The 26,437-nt window shown below is 43.8% G+C and overlaps 1 protein-coding gene across 1 annotated transcript in view; it reads right to left on the reverse strand.

Moving 5' to 3' along the window:
• Nucleotides 1-26,437, reverse strand: part of SLC67A1 (solute carrier family 67 member 1) — a 68,583-nt gene that overhangs the window by 32,207 nt on the left and 9,939 nt on the right. Inside the window, exons 5-7 of the mRNA XM_083722173.1 lie at nucleotides 26,076-26,208; nucleotides 3,406-3,521; nucleotides 2,127-2,237 (exon numbers count right to left, since the gene is read on the reverse strand). Coding sequence (XP_083578299.1) covers nucleotides 2,127-2,237; nucleotides 3,406-3,521; nucleotides 26,076-26,208 — 360 coding nt within the window. The remainder of the gene's footprint in view (nucleotides 1-2,126; nucleotides 2,238-3,405; nucleotides 3,522-26,075; nucleotides 26,209-26,437) is intronic.

Here is a 26,437-nt window from a genome sequence, read left to right on the forward strand (position 1 = left end):
GATGTGTAGGATGAAAGACAAGATATCTCCAAATACTCATCAGTCATCTCAGAAGTAAAGCAAGTGTGACAAACCCCTTGGGAAGATTACTAAAATTTTCACTCCGCTTTGCTATTTTTCAAATGCAATTTCTTTTCTTTTCTCTAATTGACGGAGAACAGGGCAGATGGACACCTGTGGAATTGTCAGCACAGCACTAACCTGTGTACATCACAGCTTTGCTTATAATATAAATACAGGCAACACTATAATTTGGGCTCTACATATGTGTACATTACTAAAAATAATTATATGGTTGGAGCAACAAGATGAAAATAAATGAGAACATTTATCGGAAGGTTATCCCTCCAGCATTGAGGTACGAATAAGTGGATAACAGCCAAATCTCCTTAAAATGTAATCTCAGCCCTTCTCAGGGTCTCAGCAGGTTGGATCAGCAGCCGCAGAGGACAGAGATAGGCTCAGAAAGAGCATCAGAGCACTGGGCAGCCCAACCCTGTGCATCTTTATTCAGAAGAAAGTCCCACCAAGTTCAGTGGAGATTAAGGACTGCAGAGGAGTGAAGCTTAAAAAAAAGCAGTGGTGGTGCTCACACAATTTAATTGTAAAAATTGTGGGATGTGAGATAGGATTAGACCCTGTCTCCTTCTTCTTATTCAATTATATAGATGGCTTGATGAAAAAAGAACACACAAGACCTTGTTTCGTAGGTGTTGACAGCAGCAAAAATACTATACGCAAGTAAATGGAGATTACAGGTTATGCCAACTCTAAATGAATGGATTGATAAAATCTGGGAACCCATGTTAATGGCAAGATTGACGCATTATATGGGGACAAAAGAACCCATTCAGTTTAATGTGCACAGGATCAGATTGAAAAGGGAAGATACAGTACTGAGATAACAGCTGGAGCCAGAAAATTTGCCCACATTTGGCTTACAAACCCAAATTCTTTTTCGTTCAGTCTTTCAAATGTAATCTCTTCAAACAATGGCAGAGTATCTTTGGGGGGGGGGGAATAGGAGCCCACTTATTGAATATTGTAAGAAAAACATTCCATGCTATACCTGCAATTTAAAGGGTGTTTTGTATGGTATTGAATTCTGAGAATTTCTCCTTTATTTAAGAAGTGACGCAATGGTATTTTTATGATAAAAGCACAGAGATATTAAGATACTGAAGTATATATAGGTGGTACAAAAGCTGCTTGCCTAGTGGGGAGAAGCTTCAGTAATAGTTTGCTGTCAGGGGTGTCACTGACACAATGAGGCAGGGGTTACATGCGAGCACAGGCAGAGCCAACCCAAGCAGCCCTGACCTCACCCCTCCGACTAAGCAGCAAAAGGCTACTGATTTAGGTCCACTCCACTGAGCAAGTCACTACTGAAGTGGTATGCAGCATCTCTAATAGTATAAGGGTATGCTTGTGTAATTGTATAGAAGTTACAATAATGAGTTTTAAATATAGACACAAACTGGACATTATGTTGATGGTGTGTTTAACTCCTGTGCTAAGGATTCCCCAGGTCCTTTTTTACACAAAAAGCTACACCTGTTGAAATTCCCTCTTCTGCACAAGTATTGAAGCCGTAGGAGCCCTGGCCTCATTTTAATTTGGCCACTTGCTAATGGCCTCAGGTGCTGAAGGCCAGCAGGACATGGGGTGGTAGGCCAGAGGCACTTTCCTGACCTCCAAGCAGGTGAGTCACTGCTGTTTAAGTGGAGTGGGAAGATCAAGAGGGTGGCTGGGTCAGTGTGGTGTAAACGTACCAGCAGAGTCAATCCAGTGCTCCTGGCAGTGTGTTTGCACCACATCACCCTTATCTCTGCCCCACCACTCCATCTGTTACAGGTGGAGGCTAAAAAAACCACCCCCCAATAATTTCTGCAGCAGTGATTCTGATACACTCTTAGACTGACCACATGCTGGCTGCCACCAGATATAAACCGACCTAGCTCATGAGTTATACTGGAGCATGCAACACTAAGCATTATATGATTTGCAACTAAAGGAATACATTTTTCTGCTGAGACAGAAACACAAAAGATGCCAATAATCCCTGAGCAACAATCATATGTGACTGGAGATCTTATTTTTTGGGGGGGAAATCTCACAGCACTCACCTGAAGGAAATCCGGAAAGTACCTTGATTAAAAAAACATCCATTACTCCTGGAAGTTTCATTAGGCGAACAGTTTCTTTGAGACTAAATACACTAGTGGACTGGGACACACCTAGGAAAATTTAAAAAGTAGGTTAAAGTCTGGGAAACCAGGTGGGCACCAGAAAGCAAGGAAGTCATATGATATCTGAGCACAATGGTTTCTTTCTTTAGGAACACTTTCTACGCTCTTCTCTCTAGCATAGGTGCCTTTCCTATGGAACATGACTGCATTGAACATGCAATAGACATGTACTCCAGAATTTTATCTTTGACAGTAGTATCAACCTATGCACAACTTTTCAAAAGTAAGTCCCATTAAATTCATTGGTGCTAATCCCAAGAAATTCCAGTGTAAAGTATAGTAGTTATGTGCCTAGATTCTATAAGAACTTTTATCCATTACTTTCTTAAAACTGAAGCAAGCTGCAGACAAGAGCTGTTATCGCTGATTATTATTATTTGCGTTTATTAGTTGCTTTTTACAAAGGGAAACATACATTCAGGCCAAATATAAAAACCAGAATAAAATTAAAATGTTAAAGCCCATCTATAACATGATAAAGAAGAGATCTAATTCATCTCTAAAAAACAGTTAGCCTTATGTTAACCTAAAGAATACATGTACTGTGGAATCTTGTATTCACTGCTGAGAATGCTGGTTAGTATTAATAAATGTTTCATTCGATGGAACCCCTGGTTCTTGTTATAATGGACCAACACAGAGGCCTGATATTGATTAACCTCACTTCCATGGCAGCCCCTATGTTGTGGAATTCCTTCCTCACAGAGGTGTGCCTGGTACCTTTGTTCTGGAGTTTCCATCGCACGCCAAAGACACACCTCTTTACTCTGCCTTTTGACTATACATATAGAGATGATATATATTTAGGAGCCACCCTTTTCTTTTGATTGCATTTGCTTTACATTGATTTCAATATTGTATTTTTAAATTGCTATAACCTGCCCTGGGACCTGTCCTGGTAAAGGATGGGTAATAATAATAATAATAATAATAATAATAATAATAATAATATCAGGGAGGGTGACCAATCTGTGACCCTCCAGATGCTGTTGGACTTTGGGTCCCATTAGCCCCACCTGGTACAGCCAATGGCCAGGGATAGTGGGAGATGGAAAACTTGCTCATGTTTGGCTTACAAACCTAAATCCTTTTTAGCTTAGTCTTTAAAGCGTAATCGGTTAGGGTTAGGGAAAGGTCAGAAATGGTAAGCACTCACTCTGGTGTGCAGCATCTCCTTTCAACTGCGGCTTTGTCTGCGCAGGGAAAAAAACGAGGATGGTCAAAGCACATGCAAGGCATCCTGTTAGTGCAACGTAGCAAGGAAAGTAGACGCTGTTGATGGAAAACAAACAAACAAAAATGGTAAAAGTAGCTATTATGAATGCCAAGCTATGGGGATAATATGGGGAATGCCAAGCTATGGGGAAGCCATCCATTGCCTCAAAATCTTATATGTATAACATTCCTTTATTTAAATTTTACATAATATCCTCTTAATTCAGCAGCATATATAGGCATTCAAATATAGATCCCACCAGTCTCCCAGGCCCTGCCTTCCAAGATGAAGGGCACTTTGGGATCATCTCATCACCCCCTAGTATTTTACATGATTCACAAAGCAGTCTGAATTCTCCCTGCACCCCACCTGGGGGTGGGAGGTTGGAGTGGGCAAAGGTGTCCTTCCAGCCAGCCCTTCTGGCCTGTGCCAACCTGCCTGCAGCTGCCACTGTCACTCCACAGATGTGGAGCTCCCTCTTGCAACCTGCAGCCACTTCTGGAAAGCAGCAGGGCTACAGATGCAGGGCTGGCCCTGCTATACCGCAGAGCCCCATCAGGCTGTGGGGCAGGAATGGGGAGTTAGGGTTGCTCCCTCAGGGTACAGCTCTTCACCTGTTTATCTGGCAAAAGTCCCATTGAACTCTATGGGACATACTTCTGAGCGGATATGTACAGGGTTTCTCTGTAGGTGACCAATACTTGTAGCAAACACACAACTGACTTCCTCATAACAGACAGTGGTGTTGCCGATGAAAACTTCAGGAAAGAAGCAAACACATTTTTCATTTTATGTTATCCCAGTCAGCACAAAGCAAACTATGAAATGGCAAACAAGAATGATAAAGAGGAGGAAGGGAGTGGAGTCTACAGGGCTCGAAAGAGGCCCTGCTGCAGAAACTTAAACAAGAGGCCATGGGAAACCACGGGCTCCTTTGTGCTGGCCTCGTGTCATGTATACCAAATCACCTTCTCTCCATGGAAAGATTGTGTTCCCTTCTGTATTCACTGAGGTTTATTACTATTCTTCAAATGCAGATTAAAGCTGTATAAAAAACAAAGGGCTGAGTAAGGCTGTGGGTACAATGATTGCCCACATCTTATGGGCAATGTTTCTGTTAGTGTAACTGTGCATGGCAAGTTAGGGAACCTTTTTTTCAGTAGTGGGACGTGGTCCCTGGTTGGGGGGGTAATCTCTTGGGGGTCACATGCTGGCAGGGAGGAAGAGTCCATGGTGGGCAAGGCACTCTCTCTCTCTCATTCTGTTACCACCCTTTTCTCCGTCGGCCACCCAGTTTCCTCTTAATTACTCCTCTCCTTGCCATCCACATGAAATTGGGCGGAGGGCTGGTTCCCACCCCAGCTGCAATGGAATTTGCCTTGGAGGTGAGAGGCAAAGTGCGGCATATTATTCACATGTATTTGCACTGCTGTTCACCATATCCTTTAGGAGATTTTTAGGAAACTCAGGTGTTTTCTCAGAACAGATGGAGGAGCTGTTGAATAGCAGCATGGTGCCATTTATCGCTAAAACTCAAAAGCAAGAGTCAAGTTTCTCAGTATGTGCAACTGAAGAACTTCAAAGGGCAAAATATACATAAGCACTGCTGGAGATGAGAATTTGAACAGTCCACAGCAAATTTCTGATTATTTGAGAATAAGATCAGCCTCCTGAAAACCACCTCAAGCAAACAGAGACATTTCAACAAATTGCAATCTTCTTGGGTGGCGTCAGCCAAAGCAATTGTTATCTTAAACCACAAAATTAATCCATTTACTCAGTCACAACACTTTAAGACCTGAACAGATTTTTATCAGCTTCAGTAGCTGCTTCTGCTTGTAGGATCCAAAATTGCATGGGTGGGGTAGTCAACTACAATTCAAGCTTTTCATTTTCATATATTGCGGATTTTATCCCTGGGATTTCCTAGAGCTGGCAATCTGAAATTATAGGGTGAGCACAACCACCCGCATCACTGAAAGGCACTGAAAGGCTTTAAACTACCAAACTCTGAAGCAGGGATAGTGAGACCCATTTCACCGCTTCAAGCTAACCAGGAAGTGCCTCCTTGCCTTGCTGCCGCTCTCCCACCACCACATACTTGCTCCTGCTGCTGCCTGCTCAGCTGCCACTGCACTCCTTGCTGCAACTGCCAATGGTGGAGAACCAGCATCACCATCAGTGCCTATTCCGAGCAAGATGCTGCTGATTTGGTGTTAGGCACGGTCTTGCCCAATGTTGGTGGTGAAGCAAGCAGGGCACCCAAAGGCATGCTGCCTGAGGCAGCTGCCTCACCCTGCCTAATGACTGGACCAGACCGGCTTTCCTCTAACGGATCACACATAGGCTGCAATGCTGAAAAGGTCTTCCAGGCCAACCCAGGTCTGCATGAGGGCCATTCGTCATTCCTTATAAAGCACAAGCAGATGGAGCAAGGGGAACTACATGACACTGGAACCAGATAAGCCTGGGGTGGCTGGTTCCTGGTTGGGTCAGAAATCAATCCCTCTTCACAAAACACTCAGCTTCTAGAATTCTTTGGGAGGGAAGCCATGACTGTTTAACATGGTTTCATGGTGCTTTCAATATATGGTGTGAATGTGGCCTAGGACTGACTAAAATTCCCTATGGAACAGCAAAACAAAAACAAAAAACCAGCCAAATTACTTTATTGGGTTATTCCCTTTTTCTGAATTTCATTTGGGAGTAGGAGTTGGCTTGCGAGTTCCTGTCTGCACTGAAGCTTCTAACATTCCATCCACTTGATAACAAAGACAAAAATGGTCTTATGTTGACACATATTTTGCTGTGTATATTCAAGGAAAGTTAATATTGACAGCTTTTCAGAGCTTCCCAAGTCACCTGGACTAGCTTTCATACCACTGGCAGATTCCATTCTCTGTCAGCTGTGCAGGGAAACCAACCATGATAACAGATTACTGTGTTTGCAGTCTTGTGATGATTTTTCTAGGGATTATGTAGGTAAAGATAGAAAAGCTTTAAGTGCAACAGAACTGCTTAGAGACATACCAGGGACTCGCCTTATTTCTGAAAACTTGGCATGCCACACAGCCTCATGGTCCTCTTCCCATGTGTGTGTGCATGGCACACAGAGACTGTGGTCTTGATGTCATGATGGTATTGGGACAGTCACATGCTATTCTGCTTTCAATGCTGTTGGTTTCTGCAAAAGTACTGGAGCAGTCACACTGCTTCATTTCCAATCTCTGCATATATTGTACCTTCCTGTTGAAATCCTGTAACTTTTTATATCACAAATGTCCTGGGTTTGTGCCTTTTTTTGTCCTACTTCTGATGGATGTCTGAGAGAGATTAAATATTTGGATTCTGGTGGTTTACTCTAGGCAAGAGGATTTGCAGTTTGAGAGACAGTGATGCCTGTCTCTCTATGCCATAGTTCTCTCAAAAACTACAAGTTCCAGAGTTCCTTAGTTCCTGCTGGCATTTTCTATGCAAAGGTGTAAGAAGGTTTCAGGGTGTGGAGATCAACCAGGGGACCACCGCCCTAATAAACAGGGGCCTTGAGATCCCAGGGACAACATGGGGCAGTGTTTCTGTTGGGATATACAGGCCCCAGAAATATATGTTAACTAAATGAGGGATGGCTTTAAGGGCCATGCATGTCTCCTCAGATGTAAGCCCTACAGAGTTCAAGGGGGTTTCCTCCCACGTAATTGTGTATAGCCTTGGTAGTGAGATGTTGTGGGCTACACCTCCCATAAACTCCAGCCACTTGTCAATAGGCAGAGATGGTGGGAGCTGCACTTCAAAACATCTGGAGTAGGACTGCTGCTTAAGCTTGTCAAATTTCCAAAACTGCAGGAGGAGTCACTCCGTTTCTGACTCTAGCAACAGGCCTCAACCCACTTGAGTCTAGATCTGCAGCCTGCCTCCCCAATGGCCTGTTAATCTGCTGGAATGTTGTGTGTTTAGGGGCACTGTCTGCTTATGGCTAAATGTCTTCCTGTTTATGTATCCCTTGGGTGAAATCCTGCCTCATAATACAGACAGACATCTTTGAAGCCCTCTCCAAGGATAAACTGTGTTGTCTGAGTCACAAGCATTTATACGTAAAACTGGACATGGTGGGCAAAGGCTTCAACCAAGCAAAGGGTTGACTGGAATGGAAGTACCTTGAAGGAGGCACGTACAATTCAACAGTCTGTCATAAACATTTACACTGCAGAATTGGTTTTGCACTCTGCAGCTATTCATGGTTTATCACCTGTCAGGGACAACACTATTTAATGTTTCCTTGGTGAATCTCAAACCAACCCAAACACAGAAATGGTAGCTGCATTTGTATAGTAATCACTGTAGAGAGATAAAACGAAAACTGTCGCTGGATGGAGTGTGCTTATTTTCCAGGCAATATCAAAGCCACATCTACAAACATTCTCAAATGTTTATGGATCTTAAACAGTACATCTTAAAATAGAAAACTGAGTTTTCTAGGAATTGCAGACTGGACAGCAATGGCGTCATTGAAGCATGACTAGCACCATCGTTTTGGGGTTTAGACACCAGTTGAAGATCCATATATTTGATTTGACAAAGGTGCACAGGAAATGGATACGTGTCCGGCTCGTATTGTTTTAAGCTGACATTAAACTGTTGGATTGAATGTTTGTGTTTTCAGTGTTTTGGTGACTGTGTGGCAAGCCATCCTCAGATCACAAATGATGAAAGGTGGTTCAGAACATGAATAAATAAAATAAAATTTGAAAAACTATTAGATGAGGTTAGCTGCTTATTCCTGCTTCCTATTCTCAATGCAAATCAAATTGAATACGATACTTCCCATATGTCCATGGAAGTTTTTTCCCCTTGCTGTCTTTCTGGCCCTTCCAACTCACTTTCTTCCAATCAGCTCCCCAAGTCATCATTATCTTTTTCCAGCCTCTTTCTCATGCATCCATCACTGCATCAGGCAAAATGGGACCAATCTAGTCCAGCATCCTGTTCTCATAGGGGCCAGCCAGATGCCTATGGGAAGCCCTGAGTGCAACATCACTCTCTCCACCAGTGATTCCCAGCACCTGGTATTTGGAAACATACTGCACTGAGCAGTATGCATACTGATGTCACACTTCTCAATATACTTTTAGTCTTGGGTTCCCCGTTTGTGTTTGATGGGATTACTATTATCCTATAGAAATATGATGACAGTAAGAGTCTACACATGTGGTGAATGTGCCCATGATGAAGGCTACACCAATTCTTAGATGAGAGGGATCTTGCAACCCTCATCTTGTAACTTTGTGGAATGAGTATTCCATATTCCACATACTGCAACATGGTCCACTCTATGGAGGACTCCACTTGAAGTTAATTCAGAAGCTTCACCTGGTGCAAAATGTTGGTATTGAACTGAATATTATTCAGAGTGACCTGTTGAAATTAATGGACCTAACTTGGTTACATTCATTAATTTCACTGGTTCTACTCTGAGTCAAACTTAGTTGAATGCCACCCCAAAAAAATTCATTGTTGGACAGTTCCTGTTGGTCCTATTCATATTCGTGAAACAGGACGTTTTTCTCCCTTTAACAAATCTGAATCATTCTTTGCTTATTTCCATTTCCCCCTTCAATAAGGTCACAGCTAAGATCTAAGAACGTACAAACTGAATTTCAATGATTCATGCCTACTTCAAAACTAAGCAACATAAAGCCTTCATTCATGGCAATTTCAGCTACTTTCAAGTACTGCTTTTGACTATGTGTCTAACTACATGAGAGCTGTAGGTGCATGAGGCTCGAAGCTCAGTGTTGCTCCATCTAATCAAAAGAAACATAGATTGCTGAACAACATAGCAAGGAATCGCTGCATGTTTCACAAGCACAAAGATGTTACAAGACATCTTTTGTCAGCCAGCTACAAATCTCAGACTGGAGATCTCCTCCTTCACTGGCTACGTTTCAAACACCACAGTCATATACCATGGGCAGAATACACCAAAGGCAGAAATTCCTCAGCACCCTACAGGTATAGTAGGCATAGCCAACATTCCAGATTGCTCATCATGTACAAAGGAAGCTGTCCTATACCATGGCCCTGGCCTATCTGGCTCAATATTATCTGCCTGGAAGAAGCTCTCCAAGCTTTCAGACAGAGACCTTTCCCAGCCTTGCTTGGAGATGCCTGAGACTGACCTTTTGCATGCAAACCAAGTGCTCTGCTACTGAGCAACATTTTCTGTTGTCGAAGTCCCATTCAGCAAGCATCACCCTATACAAAAGCCTAAAGAAACAGTCATATTGTTCAGTTGACATACAACAAAACCCTTCCCTTCCCATGCCTCCACTGTCTGCTAGAAATTCACATGGGAGCCAAATCACAAGCCTGGGTGGAATTGTCAAAATAGGTGTGGTGATGCTATCAATGCAACCCTGAGCTACAGCCAGATTTTTCTATCGTTGCTACACCTTGCAGCAGGAAATCCTGCTTAGGGGGGTGTTCTGCTTCAAGATACTAATGAATTAAGAGGCCAAGGCCTATGTGCTTTGGGACATTACATAAGTAAAAACAGCCTGCGTGAACTCAGGAAGGGCTGACTACGTCAAACTTAGCCAGCAATGAAGTAGCGAGCCCTTTTCCAGAGAGGAAACTAAGACAATGGGAAGCTGTCTAGCTAAATGCTCTCTTCAGTAAAATCAGCCCAAGCATAACACATCCCCTATTAAATGAATGAAATATTTTTGGCATGCTTTGGAGAACTATTTCCCAAGGCAATGGGGAGCAACATGACGTTGCCAGCCAATTTCACTGCGGGAACTGAGAGCAGCAATTTTCTAAAAAACTCTGGTTTAATTACAGGAAGAGAAGCAGATCAGTTACGCTTGACCACAATGTGGGAGGATTTGCACATTTCATCCATAACAGCTCAGCATCATTAAATCTGGAGTGTCAATTACTTTCATATGCATTGAGCAGGGAAAATGCAGAGTTCAAAAATATCTTTGCTAATGTAAACCAGGTTGCCTACTTTCTCCTGGCAGGTGGACCTTGGGACTCTTCTTTTTAAAAATGCAATAACACAATTTTATGTTGGCAGTATTTAATGGATTTTTCATCCAGCTGGCTGACAAACAGGCTTTGCTTCAAGTGTGTCACAGTCTTAAGATGGTGATTCAGGAAGTTCTTTGCAGCCCACTTAGGTTAAGTGCGGCTTCAAATGAGCTCTATTACCAATTCTCCTATGCAATCCTGGTCTAGTTGTGGACTTCAAAACACTTGAAAATGCAGGGAAGGGAACCATTATTCCATGCCTTCACTACTCAGTAAAGTAGTAAAAATTCATTCTTGGGGAATTTTGAGTTTGTAAAACACAACAGACTTTTTCTGGAAGAGTCATTTCAATTTTAATTGATTAATTAATTAATTATACCCCACCCATCTGGCTGGGTTTCCCCAGTCACTCTGAGCGGCTTCCAATAAAATATTAAAAATACATTAAAACATCAGTCATTAAAAACTTCCCTAAACAGGGCTGCCTTCAGATGTCTTCTAAACGTCAGATAGTTGTTGTTCTCTTTGACATCTGGTGGGAGGGCATTCCACAGGGAGGGCACCACTACCGAGAAGACCCTCTGCCTGGTTCACTGTAACTTCGCTTCTTGCAGTGAGGGAGCCGCCAGAAGGCCCTCGGTGCTGGACCTCAGTGTCCAGGCTGAACGATGGGGGTGGAGACGCTCCTACAGGTATACTGGACCAAGGCCCTTTAGGGCTTTAAAGGTCAGCATTACATTGATCTAGATAATGTGGTTTCTGGGACAAAGTTCCTTGGCTCTTATGCCTCATAGCCATAGTATTATATTTATTGATGTTTGTAACATACCCTGAAGTCCACAGATGCTATAGAAATATAGCAGCTAAAGATATATCAAACCTACCCACATGATTCCCCCGCTCTGTTTGCAATCAGATGTTATCAGCTTCACAATAAGTGTACAGTCTGCGGAGGGGAGATAACATACAAAGAATCCTGCTGGATCAGATTGAAGGCCTGTCTCCTGTCTCCCACAGTGGCCAAACTGATGCCTTAGAGGGGAAGCCTACAAACAGAACATTCCACTCGGCAGTTTCTACAAATGAAGCAGAATCAGGGATGTGGGAAGTATGAGAAATACCCTATGAAAAAGTTGGTGTGTTTTCTGAAAAGGACATCCCCAAAGTGCATGTGGGAAGCCAGCTATATGTACTAAACAGCTTGAGCTGGTCCTGTGCTAGAACCTATCAGCCACATGGACCACTTTGATCTAGAATGCTCAACACTGTAGATTCAGAACCCCCTGAGAGAGTGACTCAATCAGAAGAAAGGGAACTTGAGATTCAGGATGTCAGTTCACAGGCACCTTAGTCATTTGTATACTTGGTGTTGTGAAAAAGCAGTCAGAAACCAACCACAGCATGCAGACCCTTCACATCATCTGATGTGAACACAAATGCAACACTTTTCAATGGAGACAGTTGTAGTCAGCTAAGAATAATCAAGTCCTTGCTTGTACTTCTTGTATGGTCCCTTGATATACCTTCATCCAAGGAAGTGATATTATCTGTTAAGCAGATATATTTCCTGAAACAGTAGTTCTTGAAGCTAGCAGTATGAATCACATCATTTAAACCGGGCAGAAGCTGAAGCCCTTAATTAAAGCTTGTAAGGTCTGCCTGAATGGACAGGCCCTTTTGTTATAGTCATTAGGAGGAATCTTCTGTTACTATTTTTACAACACCTCCAATTAGTTGCTTTCTCTGATGCTGCACATACTACAGTTGCCTTATGTCAAGGAAATCAAAGCAATACAAAACTTGTGTGCAGTTATCGTGTTACATCCGAGATGGGGAACCTCTGGCCTCCCAAATGTTTCTGGATCACAATATCCATCACCTCTGGCCATAGGCCATATTGGATGGGGCTGATGGGAGTTGAAGCCTCAAACATCAGGAGGGTTACAATTTTCCTAGTTTTATATGGCTTACAGACTGCGTCCAAGGAGGCTTGCCCAGTTATCAGGCAGAAAAAGGGTGAGAAGCTCAACTCAATATGTAGGATTGCCGAAGGGATTGGTCATTGCTTTAAAGCATAGCTGTCAACCTTCCCTTTTTTTGCGGGAAATTCCCTTATTCCAGTGCCGTTTCCCGCTGCTTCCCGCTACTATCCCGGATTGTTAGATATCCCGTAGACTGTCCCCGGGACAGGTGAGGCTGCTAATCCCTTATTTTCAAATCTGAAAGTTGACAGCTATGCTTTAAAAGCTGTCTGTGCTAACTAGATGGGCACAAAGAGTGGTAAATCTAGTGAGGAAATTCTCCTCACCATTGGCAGGATGATACAGGCAATTTAAGCTGCAATCCTCACCACACTTACATGGGAATAAGCACCACTGAATTCAACAGGACTTAATCACGAGGTTAGAATTCCACTGTTAGGCCACATTCAAACTGTTTTGAATAACATAGTTTGAACACGGATTAAAAACCCAGCAGTGGAAATGCAGAGAGTGCACAATAAATGGGAGCATGAACACAGCATAAGTTAGGTATCATCCAGATGACCTTTTTTATTGAGCATTCATCCTGATCCGCTCACACAAAGCTTAGAGGTTAGACTACATCTGGTCTTTACTGAGCACTCAATCTGATTTATTAGTGGGAAAGTTATACGATCGACCCTGCATCATGATTCAGATGTCTTCCTATTCATCATTCACTCATCCCATGCTTTTCAGCACATTCCCCCTGTCACTTTCCTAACAGCAAAAAGTCTGGTTTGATTGTTTGTTTGTTTAATGTTTAATTTGTTGCTCCAGGCTATAGAGAACTTAGATGCACTTTATTTGGGCAAACATAAATTTCTGGTACATTCCTGAACCCCGTGTGCAAAATAGTGACATTCTGGAGGCACCCTAGAGCAAACCGGCACTAATTTTGTGGCTCTTTTGGTTTCCACAGGGTAGCAAAGTAGGTCACCTTGTTCTGGGGGCCATCCACTCTCTCAGGATGATAAAGAAAGGAACAAATTGTCTCTGTGACAGGGAATGGTTTCAAGCAGTCATTACTGACATAGGATCCCCTATCCCACTAAAAATTCCTGTCATTGTTGGGTCTTGGTGGGGAGGGGGGCCTATCAGTGACAGATTCCTCTCCAAACAAATCAGGACAGGGCTGAATAAAGCAAGCCTGGACATGTCCAGCTTCCTTTTTGCAGTCAGCCTAAATTGCACAGCAACAGGACAATCACATCCTCATTCCTCTCCATCTGAGATAAAGTTCAGAGTCAATGAAAGCCTTATGCCACATGGCAATTACATTTGAAATGGTTCCAAATGATAAAGTGGGGAAGAAATGTGAATGAGGCCCACAGCTATTCATTACTCATGTCATGTATTTATTTGGGATTTATTTGATAAAAGGTGTCCTTAATTATGAGGTATATCTACCCCACAGCTCTCCATTAGTTTTACAATACTGGCTGCATATTATGCACTATGCATTTAAATTATATTTTCCCCCCTCAAAGAATCCTGGGAAATGTAGTTTAACTCTCAGAGTAACAAATCCCAGGGCACTTAACAAATTACCAATTCCCAGGATTCTTTGGTAGGGGGCTGTTATTTAAATATGATTTAAATGTACAGTGTGTACACAGCCTATAGCTTCTTCTAAAAGTCATATTATCAGGGCACCTTTTCAGCTTTCAGTGTCAGCAAGGAAAGATTCTAGAAGTCTTTAAAGGTCTTTTCTTGGATATAAAAACTCACTGTCCCTGTGGTCACCTAAAGGCCTTCCTCTCCTGAAAGGTCTGGTATTAACGAAGAATTCAACCCACAGGGAGTCAACCCACTCCTAAGAAAAGTGCTGGCAATGTCCTTGATTCAAATAAAGTTCAACGTAACAAACCCACCTCTCATCATTTTCATATTGCAACAGGGTCTGCATCTTCTGTTTAGAACAGGGTCTCAGGAGAAAGACCTGCTGTTTCTAATGCCAATCAGATACTTCAACTGGTACAATGTTTACCATGGTGGTAAGACGTTTTTATGATAAGCAACACATTTTTACAAGAGGTCTTCTTCATATGTTTTGTTCTTCTGAAGCCACATCCACACTATACATTTAAAGCACTCTTACACCACTTTAACAGTCACGACTTCCCACAAAGAATCCTGGGAACTTTAGTTTGTTATGGGTGCTGGGGAATTATAACGCTGTAAGGGGTTTCCTAACTCTCAGCACCTTTAACAAAAGCATGGTGTGGCTGTGTGACTCAAGTCCTAGTCCTATACAAAGGGGAAGCTTGCTTGCCCTTCCTCTTTCCCACTTAGCTCATCAGCCACGACATGCAGCTCCTGCATCACAGGAGACCCCAGGAATGAAATAATCCACATCATTTCCTGCTCTGGAATGAACCCATGAACTCTGACGTGAAATTTCCGGGGAAACGGGACAGCTGTCCTTGCCTGTGGCCAACGGAATAACAGTTTGGCAGTTGCCGGAACATATTGTCTGGATGAAACATTCGCCTTGTGTTCTTTGGGGCTTTGTTTTGCTTTCGCGATGCTGTAGAAATCCTCTTGTTCACTGGCAGCTAGGCCATGTCCGTGTAGATCAAAGAGCTGCTAGTCATGAACATCGGAGAGAGAATATTCCGGAACGAGTCAGGGATGTGAAAGGCTTTTCTTCTGTGCCCTTCCATGGGGGCTGGCATTTGCATCACTGAGCGGTGACATAAGGAACAGGGCAAACAAAAAAACCTTTATATTCCTAAATCTCTCAAGGCTGGTTCTTTTGCATATCTATAAGAGTCAGCTGCTGGAGGAGGAAGTCAAAATGCCATTTATTAGCTTTCACTTTTAAAAATACCAACAGCTAAGGCACATCAAAGCATGATGCACCATCAAGGTAGCAGTTAATTTACAGGGATTTTAGCTTCATTTTGAGCAGACCTAACAGCATTGGACCTAAATGCACTGGAGTGGGAAACAAAACCCAGACTCCACCTTCTGTTCCATTAAACTGGCTATCCTACCTCAGGTCAAAGGGCTGATCACAGCCTGTCCAATTCTATGCATGTTTACTAGAAGTAAATCCCACTGTACTCAGAGTGGAGATCACCCTCAGGTAATAGTGAATAAGACTGCAGTCTAAAATAATCCAACAGAAGCAGCTCAAATATTCTGCCAAAGACAACTAGGTTGGCAACTGAATCTTAGGTCTCATTCATACCACACATTTGAAACACATTTATATCACTTTAACAGTCATGGCTTCTTCTAAAGTATTCCGACAATGGTAGTTTACCCCTCACAGAACTACAATTCCCAGCACCCTTAAGCCAATGCAGTTCCTTGGATTCTTGGGGGGAAGTGAAGTGCTTTAAATGTATGGTGTGGATGGGACCTCACTTCAACAGTGATTTCGGGACAATATCCTCCACAATGCCTAAAGGAATCAGGCTATCTTATGAGGTGGAGACTACCTTAGGAGGCTCAGGGGGTATCTGTGTGAGGCAGTTGCCTCAATCAGCTTAATGAAATGGCTGGCCCTGACTACAACTTCCATCAGATCCCATCCAGCATAGCCAATTGTTGAGGATGATGGGAGTTGTCCACAAAACCGGGAACACACCATGTTGGTTACCCCCAGCCATAAGAAGATCATACTGTATCTGAGAAGAAAATTATCTGGTTACTTCTAATGACAAGGAATGAGCAGAGGTATGAAAGAGGAAAGAGCAAGTTTGTTTCCCAAGCCTCCTTTTGGTTCAATTTTCCTACTATAATAACAACAACAACAACAACAACAAGAATTTATTATTTATACCCCGCCCATCTGGCTGGGTTTCCCAAGGGTTTAACCCAAGGCAGAGTTTGATTTGCCATGTGGAAATGATACCTCACACCACCTTTTCCTACCCTGTTGCTGCAACACCTCATTGCCCAGGTAAAAGCAAGTTTGGACATGATTCGCGTTTCTCCCTGGTGAGCATGGAGACAGCGATTCATAAACCAGGCTGGGTCTCAGCTGTAAAGGAAATATTCAGAATGTGGATGCTTCACATACCTTGGCATACTCAGACTCAAAAGCTGGCATGGTAATTGATGGGAATTTTACATAAGAGAATTGTGGTGAAACTGACACCTGCATTTAGCCACAGAAACAGTGTACATTTGATATTTGGACCACAGAGATCTGATTGTTTTTTTAAAAAATGTTGTGGTTTTAACGTGGCAAGAGGAGTTGCTGAGGGGCAGAGTGTCAGGAAGCATTGGACTGGGGTGGAATGAGACAGGGTTTGTTGGGTAGGATTTGTAAACAAACAAAAACTGATGGGGTTTTTAAAAAAAGAAGCAACAGCATGAAGTGCTTTATTATTTAAAAGGGAAAAAACAGAAGAAAGCTCAAGACTCAGTTTAACTTTGTAAAGAATGTAGACAAGACAGTAAAACATAGCAGTAAAACATAATAAGCACACAATAAATGGCATTCTCTACCTAAAGAAGCAAAGGAAGTAGGAAATTATTATAAACCCTGCTATGGCCTGAGAAGGGACGCGGGTGGCGCTGTGGGTAAATGCCTCAGCGCCTAGGGCTTGCCGATCGAAAGGTCGGCGGTTCGAATCCCCGCGGCGGGGTGCGCTCCCGTTGCTCAGTCCCAGCGCCTGCCAACCTAGCAGTTCGAAAGCACCCCTGGGTGCAAGTAGATAAATAGGGACCGCTTTCTAGCGGGAAGGTAAACGGCGTTTCCGTGTGCAGCTCTGGCTCGCCAGAGCAGCGATGTCACGCTGGCCATGTGACCCGGAAGTGTCTCCGGACAGCGCTGGCCCCTGGCCTCTTGAGTGAGATGGGCGCACAACCCCAGAGTCTGGCAAGACTGGCCCCTACGGGCAGGGGTACCTTTACCTTTTACCTTTATGGCCTGAGAAACAAAAGCCTTCAGAGGCTTTAAGGCAGGGGTTGCCTACATGGGCTCACTCAAGTAAATATGGATAGATAGGACTGCAGCCTGAGTGTTTTATATATGAACATTGAATAACAATTACAGTATACCTGAAAAATATATTTTGAAGGAAAGTTAAAATTCAGAAATATTATGTTATAACCTCCTGCTTTGCACAGGAGGTTATTGCTCAGGGCAAGTATGGAGACACTCCAGATGCGTTTGGACTCCAACTCCCATCAGCCCGGCCCATGGTGAGGGATGATGGGATTTGGAGTCCAACCACATCCGGAGGGCCACAGGCTCCCTACCCATCACTCAGAGGGTTAACGTAGAGGATGGCAGACAGAATCCTAGATATTTAGCTTGCGCACTGATCAGGACTCAGGGAAGAAGAATAAGATGTGCCGGCAGATTTATGTTACATGGTCTTTTATGGACTAAAGTCAGATACGTCTGGTGAAGTGGACTTTAATCTGTTAAGTCAGGGGTAGGCAACCTAAGGCCCAGGGGCCAGATGCGGCCCAATTGCCTTCTAATTCTGGCCCACGGACAGTCCAGGAATCATTGTCTTTTTACATGAGTAGAATGTGTCCTTTTATTTAAAATGCATCTCTGGGTTATTTGTGGGGCATAGGAATTCGTTCATTCCCCCCCACCCCAATATAGTCCAGCCCCCCACAAAGTCTGAGAGACAGTGGACCGGCCCACGGCTGAAAAAGGTTGCTGACCCCTGTGTTAAGTCTTTCAGGGGCCACCAGATCCTTTGTTACTTTTTTCCACTCAGTTACTCCTCAGGATGTTCTTACCTAGGAAAAGGAGAAAGCGGTGTGCCCTTGTGCGACAGCACGTTCCTCCAGGGAAATTGCCGGGTGAGGTATGTGTGCTCTGTCAGAACCTAAACAAATAGCTCTCTCTTGCAATGAGAGGTGGGACCAGGGAACGGAATGTTTTGCTGAAACTGAGAAAAGCGTCCAGGCCCTGTGGTTTCAAGTGCTCTGACCCTACTAAATCCCAGAGCGCAAGTCAAACAGAAAAATGCAAATCCATTTCTTTTACAGATCTGGTTCAAGGCAGCCCTTAGGGCAGGTGATGGAAACTTCTGACCCTCCTGATGTTGCTACAGTTCTCATCAGAATAATAATACAATTTATTACTTATACCCCGTCCATCTGACTGGGTTGCCCCAGCCACTCTGAGCAGCCGATAGTCAGGGGTGATGGGAGTTGTAGTTCAACAATATGTGGAGGACAAAAGGCTCCCCACATGCAGGCTGCTTCTTTCTTCTTCATTTGGCCAATCGCAGTGTCATGCGTTTGAGTCCCAGGTTGGGCAAAAGATTTCTGCATTGCAGGGGGCTGGACTAGATGACCCTCATGGTCCCTTCCAACTCTTTGTTATTGTTGTTGTTTAGTCGTTTAGTCATGTCCGACTCTTTGTGACCCCATGGACCAGAGCACGCCAGGCACTTCTGTCTTCCACTGCCTCCCGCAGTTTGGTCAGACTCATGTTCGTAGCTTCGAGAACACTATCCAACCATCTCATCCTCTGTCGTCCCCTTCTCCTTGTGCCCTCCATCTTTCCCAGCATCAGGGTCTTTTCCAGGGAGTCTTCTCTTCTCATGAGGTGGCCAAAGTATTCCAAAGTATTCCATCTCTACAATTCTATAATTATTCTATCAGTTGTTATTGGTGGGGTTTATGGTTTGACGGTTTTCTTATCAGATAGTTGTATTAAGTATTTTGGTTTGATTTGATTGTAACCTGCTCTGTGGTTGCTTTAGTAATGAAGAGTAGGCTAGTAATGTTTTAAGTGCTGTTGCATTCATGTTCTGCTTGTGGGCTACCCAGAGGCATCTGCTTGGCCACTGTGAGAACAGAGTGCTGGATTAAATGGGCCTGATCCACCAGGTACTCTCTGTCTCTGTCTCTATGATGTTGAGTTTGGGGAGGGATGTGCTCACCATAAGCTCTAGAGTCAGTAAAGAGATAAAATTTGAGCACACTCATAAATTCATGCAAATTCAAAAACAAGCAAAGTTTGGTCCATTAACAACTAGGCCAAGGGCTCTTCCATTCCACTTAGGATCTCAAGCCCAGGCAGCTTCACATGGCTAGCGGGGGATAAGCCAAGCTGTTACTATGACAGAAGGGGTTGATGGCCCATCTAAGAGGAATCCTTGGGTCTGGGAAGACAGGAGGTTCCCAAAGGTGGCAGGGTGTGTGAGAGAGGTGACAGGGAAAGAGTGTCTTTAGCAAGGCGTGCAGAGAACAAGGGGGAGAAGAAAAGACAAGAGTTCCATCTTTGGTCAGGCTGGATGAAGGGAAGCTGGGAAAGATGCCCTCAAGTACAGGGCTGAATTGCTGCTGTGAACAAGCCACTCTTGAGATGACCATGCTGTAAGATCTGGACTCCCTCCATCTAAATTCAGATGTAAATATGTGAATAAATCATATTTCTTAAAGCTATGACAGCCTCTGCCGTATCTTCAATTCACCAAAGGAACACAGACCCTGGGTGAGCACTTGGAACCCTGAAATCTTGCCACAGCTCGGCAGAGATTGGGGGTAGAACACAACTACACACACACAAACACACCCACAGAGAGAGAGAGATTGAGAGAGATAGACACATGTACGAGGGTCCAGGTAGGCCTTCTGGGATAAATGATCCGGAGAAGGATGTAATCTTCAGCAGGCAACAGTCATCTACCAAAATTCCACTACAGTTTAAGAACATTCTGGCCCCATCCCATGGGAACCAGAGCTTCCAAAATGCCTTGTCATCGAGAACAAAGGATTTTTTTGTGTCCTGGGTCACCCATGCAAACTGCTTGGCTAATCAGCATAACCATTCTAGGCTGAGAAATACCAGCATTTCTACAGTAACACAGAGAAAGAGAGATTTCTCAAGCCAGAATGGGTAAATTGTCTAGAAGCAGAGCAGAGAGCTCTAGCCTTTTGCCCTGTTCCAGCCGCGGTCCAAGCTTAACCCCTTTAAACACCCACAGATTTTCCATTCCACCAACGTGATGGAGAAAGAAGGAATTTCGTGATAATTCTCCGGAGCCGATACTGCTAAGTTACAAGCAATAAACATGGAGAAAGAACGGCCTTTTGTAAGCAAGTAAGAATGGCACCCCATTTCATCTAATTAATAACCAGTATCACACTGCACTGATAGGGTGGAAAACCTCTTAAACCTATTGTCCGAGCCAGTATGGTGGTACAGAACATCCCAGCTGCTCAGGGATCAAAGCTGCTAGCAGTAGAAGCCTCCAAGTCTAGCACCCATCCGTACCTAGATAGTTGTCAGTTTGGCTTGGATCCAAACCTTTTATGGGTACCATGGAAGAAGCACATGTGTGGGGCAGGCTAAGGACACTTTTTTTCATTTTTTGCCCACCTATTAATCTTCACAGGGATGTGGGTGATGCTGTGCGTTAAACCACAGAGCCTAGGGCTTGCCAATCAGAAGGTTGGCGGTTCAAATCCCTGCGACAGGGTGAGCTCCCGTTGCTTGGTCCCTGCTCCTGCCAACCTAGCAGTTTGAAAGCACATCAAAGTGCAAGTAGATAAATAGGTACCACTCCAGCGGGAAGGTAAACGGCGTTTCCGTGCGCTGCTCTGGTTCATCAGAAGCGGCTTAGTCATGCTGGCCACATGACCCAGAAGCTGTACGGCGGCTCCCTCAGCCAATAAAGCGAGATGAGCGCCACAACCCCACAGTCAGTCACGACTGGACCTAATGGTCAGCGGTCCCTTTAGCTTTTTATTAATCTTCACATATCTCCCATAAATACATGCTTGATGTTACATGGGTGAGGCAGAGGAGGAATGAACGAGAGTGCAGAAGTGGGTGCTGAGGATGTGCCCAGAGGTTTGGGAGATGATGATCTAGATGTTAGGGAGGGGTTGAATGGGTTATCAGAGGAGAGGTCTGCCTCGGTAATATTGGATACCCTAACCACCATGGGAAAGCTGCCTGACTTGCCTCCACCGCCACTGGAGAGGCACCTGAGGCTAAAATGAACAGTGAGCTGGCTGTGTAAACTCTGCCTCCATTGCTAAGGATGCTGTTGCTGGCATCAGCAGACCTTGCAGACCCAGTCTACTTGTAGGACTGCCTGCTTGGTTGCCCAGTCCTGTGACTTGGGGAAACAACCACACAAATTCCTGTGCCTGCCCCATCCTTCAAAAAGGGGGCCTAGGAGGCGCATCAAGTGTTGGGACAATGACTTAGCTTCTGCCTAGCTATGCATCTTAAACCTCTGCTGTCTCTTCTGAACCATGTAACCTGTAACCTGATCTACGTTTGGGCAATGGGTGTGGATTGGGGGAAGCAACAAGGACTTCTCTTAAGACAAAAGTGAGTGCACCACTCTCAGGTGCTCGGCAGGCAGCCTCCCTCGCTAGCCCTCTTCAAAGCATTTAGAATTTAGTGCAAGTGCCATGAACATCAGCCACAAAATGGCTGCCATGGGGTGAGTGGCAGGACGCAAAATGAATACAGGAGTGGCGCAACACAAAATGGCTGCCACATCTAAGAGAGCAGAAAAAGCAACAGGAATACAAAATGGTGTGCGCATGCCACCCACTCTGGGGTGAGCGTGGATTTCTGAGGGGATATTTACTGAGACGTTTTGCAGGTGCCATAGTACTGGTGAGTGAAGTGGCATGAGAAACGTTAAATGGGAAGAGAAACACCCACACGCCACTCACAGGCACCTTGTCACAACAAAGTGAGCTCAACCCTCCACCCACCAATATTCTAAAGGGATTTGAGGGAGTCCTCAGAAAGAGGCAGAGAAATGGAAGCTTATTTCGCAGGCCGAAATATGCTTCAAGAAATTAGAAGACAGGTTTTGCCAGTGCAGACTGTCCTAAAATTCACTACCTCTGAAGGACCAAGGACATAGGTCTAAGAGCCAAACAAAAAAATTATCCTCTTCTGCATTTAAAGCACAAGTATGTCAGTGCCACACACACTTGAATAATAGTGACAAGAAAATGCAAAGTGGGCAGAAAACCCGAGGGACATTCTTTCCCTATGGCATCACAGCAAACAAACAGAAAAACCATTCCAGGACAGTAAAGCATGAATGCATAACAGAAAGCTGGTGGGACTTTATAGGAAATTATGCAACAATTAACACAAATGGGCCATTTTTAAAACAAAACTTTGGAATGTGTTAAGAGGAGGGCATGAAGTTTGGCCAATCCCGTGGTTTCGTTCGCAGGAACTCCAGTCTCCTCCACCAGAGCCCTGCCAACAGCAAGGCCATCCTCATTTGCGTGTGTGGATGGATCTGCTCCCCCCCCCAACAAAATGGGACAGTCTGCATATTAAATAACTCCGCATGCACATTGGAGCACTCAGAGAGCTTGTTCAGAAGACACTGCAGACCTGCCCTTAAGAAATGCAGGACTTCAAATGTGACTAGCTACCTTTGGCGAAGCAAGGCTGCAATGCTATGCATTCTTCCTGGGAGGAAGCCCCATTCAATACAATGAGATTTATATCTGGCTGAGCATGTAGAGGACCGCAGTGTAACACAACACTGTCACAGGAGAGGGTAGTCTAGAAAGAACATTTATTTGTAAGCTCCCATTTTTAAAGGCCACAAATGCCATTCATAAAGTCCTTCTCAAGGCAATTTGCTTTTATGCTGTCAGTGGCTGACGCCACATTCACACCATATATTCAAAGCACTGTGATCCCACTTTAACTTACCCCCAAGAGACCTGGGAACTGTAGTTTGCTCAGGGTGCTGAGAGGTGTTAGGAGTTCCCCTCACAGCTGCAATTCCCAGAGTTCCCTGTGAAGAGGGAACGATAGGAGACCCAGAAAGAGTGGTTTAGCTAACATCTCTCAGCTCCATTAAACAACTACAGCTCCCAATATTCTTTGGGAGAAGCCATGACTGTTAAATAAGGGCTGCCCTATGTCCAGATTTTCCCAGACATTACTGGGATTTCAAAGGTGTCATTTATGTCTGGGGGGAATCTTTGAAAGGTGGTGCTTTCTCCTGGGTATTGGGTAATTGAAAAATTGTTGGGTTTGTCTAAAAAGAAGCTTTCGGGGTGTCCTGGTTTTTACTTTTTGAAATATGGCAACCTTAGTTAAATGTATGGTATGAATGTGCCCCAATTGTGTTTCTGCATCTTTTCTTATTGTGTTGCTTTGTTTTATTTTGTCTTACTTATGGCTGTATGTCATCTGTTCGCTGCAGAAAGGACACTTAATATATTTCTGGGGAGTGAGAAGCATCTCCCACTCTGATTCTGCCCATCTTTCTCTCTTCTTTTCAACCCTACTACATAAAACCAGTTCTTTTTTCTTTAAAAAAAAATGTTCAGGGGTACTCTCATTTTGACTCAAGAAAACCATCATGCACACGTGTCCTTTTTTTGTTCTCATTACTGTGTAAAATGCCACTGATTTTGTGTGTGTGTGTCACAAACTTCCAGAACTTTTTCACCGACAAATCCCCACAACAAGCCTTGATGGTACTATTCCTCTCCTTCTTTCCAAGACATTTGCACCATCTAGTGGACATTAAATCAAAGCATCCTAAATGGCATTTTGGTTGGTCCTCAGCTGTGGCTGTTTCTTGACAGTGAGAGTGGTAAAGGTATTCTCTTCAGGGTGGCCAGATGAAAAGGGAGATGGGGCTCTTTCTTGCTCCTTTAAAAGTTGAGTGAAAGTGGGGACTTTTAGCAGATTTGGTTGGGAGAAGAGTTTCAGCGCAGTGGGCAGAACACCTGCTTTGTATGCACAAAGTCCCAGATTCAATCCCTAATGTCTCCAGGTAGGGCTGGAAGAAGTTTCTGCCTGACACCCTGGGGAGCTGCTGCCAGTCAGTTTAGACAGTACTGAGCCAGATGAAGCAGCAGCCGGACTCACAAAGAGGCAGCTTCCTATGTTCCTGTCTAAAGCCCCATAGAGGGAATTGCAGGGGCAAGAAGGGTAGTGGAGGATGATCTGTTTTGAAGCAGAATGACTGAAAACCTGTGTGCTGTTATTATTATTATTATTATTATTATTATTATTATTTAAATTGTTATACTGCCCTAAGCTCCGTATATCTCAGGGCCGTTCACAATATATATGTATAAAAGAAAATACATAATAAAAGCAAGACCAAAGACAACCTAATAATTATAAAAGGGCACTATACCTTTCCCACTACCATGTAACTTGCTGTAAGGTAAAAGGTAAAGGACCCCTGGATGGTTAAGTCCAGTCAAAAGTGACTATGAGATTGTGGGGCTCATCTCGCTTTTTAGGCCGAGGGAGCCGGCATGTGTCCATAGACAGCTTTTCGGGTCATGTGGCCAGCATGAGTAAACCGCTTCTGGCGCAATGGAACACCGTGATGGAAGCCAGAGAGCACAGAAATGCCTTCTACCTTCCTGCCACAGCGGTACCTATTTGTCTACTTGCACTGGTGTGCTTCAAACTGCTAGGTTGGCAGCAGCTGGGACAGAGCAACGAGAGCTCACCCCATTGTGGGGATTCAAACCGCTGACCTTCTAATCAGCAAGCCCAAGAGGCTCAGTGGTTTAGACCACAGCGCCACCTGCACATGGAAGGGTAACAGTTTGAACCTCTCGTCTTTTTTAAAAGGAAAGGTGCACATCCTGTCACAGGGAAGAAGGAACACACAGACTTCACACATTTTTTTTTTTAAAGACACAAACAAACCTAAATGCTCAAGAAACAGGACAGTGGGGTATTTTCCCTTTCCAGCCCCCTAAAAAATATAAGATGGTTGATAGTTGAAGCATCATTGATGCACAGCCAAAGAACACAAAACCAACAAGGGGGGAAATTATGGCTGTGAAACAGTGCCATCTAATGGACAAATATGTTCACACTTTGCCTCCAGAGATTTAAAGCCAGATGAGCCCCATTTTGCCTGCTCTGGACTTTGATTTAAATTATTCCAAGATTTCTGTTTCCAGACTCTCCATATCTCTTTGTCTACACTTATTTCAAACCAAAATTATTTCACCATAAATTACACACATAGTCCAACAATATAAAATTATACGTTCAATTCTGCTTTTCAATTAATATTTGCGATGAGAGTGCATAGTTGTAAGATGTGTTGGGGTGAAATAAGTTTGCTCAGCTGCCTTACACACTACAGTGGTACATTGGTTTATGAACTTAATCCATTCCTGAAGTCTGTTCTTAAACCAAATCCTTTCTTAAACTGAGGCGCGCTTTCCCTAATGAGGCCTCCCGCCGCCGGTGCCCTTCCACTGTTCAGCTTCCATTCTTAGACTGAGGTAAAGTTCGCAAACCAGGACACTACTTCTGGTTTTGCGGAGTTTGTAAACCGAATAGTCCGTAAACAGGGCTGTTCTTAAACTGAGGTACCACTGTATTGGATTATAATGGGCACCAACCACATACACCTTAAATCTGTAGTGTAGAAAACCATCATGAGATATACAGAAATCTATGATAATAATAGCCCTGCCATTGCACGCTTACTCAGAAGTAAGTTCCACTGGCTTTGTGCATACTGCTACGTGAGATTACCTCAGAACCTCAATTTTTGGCAATTCAAAGGAGAACAGTACATCCCTTTAAAAGTAGGACATTGCGGTTAACTGAAACAAGACATGACCACTCACCCAAATTTTGAGGTTAAGGTGCCACCCAAGGAAGCTCCAACGATCATTCCTACCCCAAAACATAGTCCAAGCTTTCCTAAAGCATCAACACGTTCGTCAGCGGTGGTCAAATCTGTTATCACCATTTGAGCACCTATTTAAAAAACGGAGGGGAAACCCAGGTTAATCGTGTACCATCTAAAGTCTTTGCTCTTCCTTTTAAAAATATGATAATGAGCATTTCAGGGGCAGAGTTCTTGGGTGAATATCATGATGAACCATGGATTTGTTACACCCCCAAATCTATAGCTTGACAAGTTTTATGAATCGTAGAATCATAGAATCATAGAGTTGGAAGAGACCACAAGGGCCATCGAGTCCAA

This window comes from Podarcis gaigeae (genome assembly GCF_964106915.1).
Source record: "Podarcis gaigeae genome assembly, chromosome: 1".
Taxonomy (NCBI): domain Eukaryota; kingdom Metazoa; phylum Chordata; class Lepidosauria; order Squamata; family Lacertidae; genus Podarcis; species Podarcis gaigeae.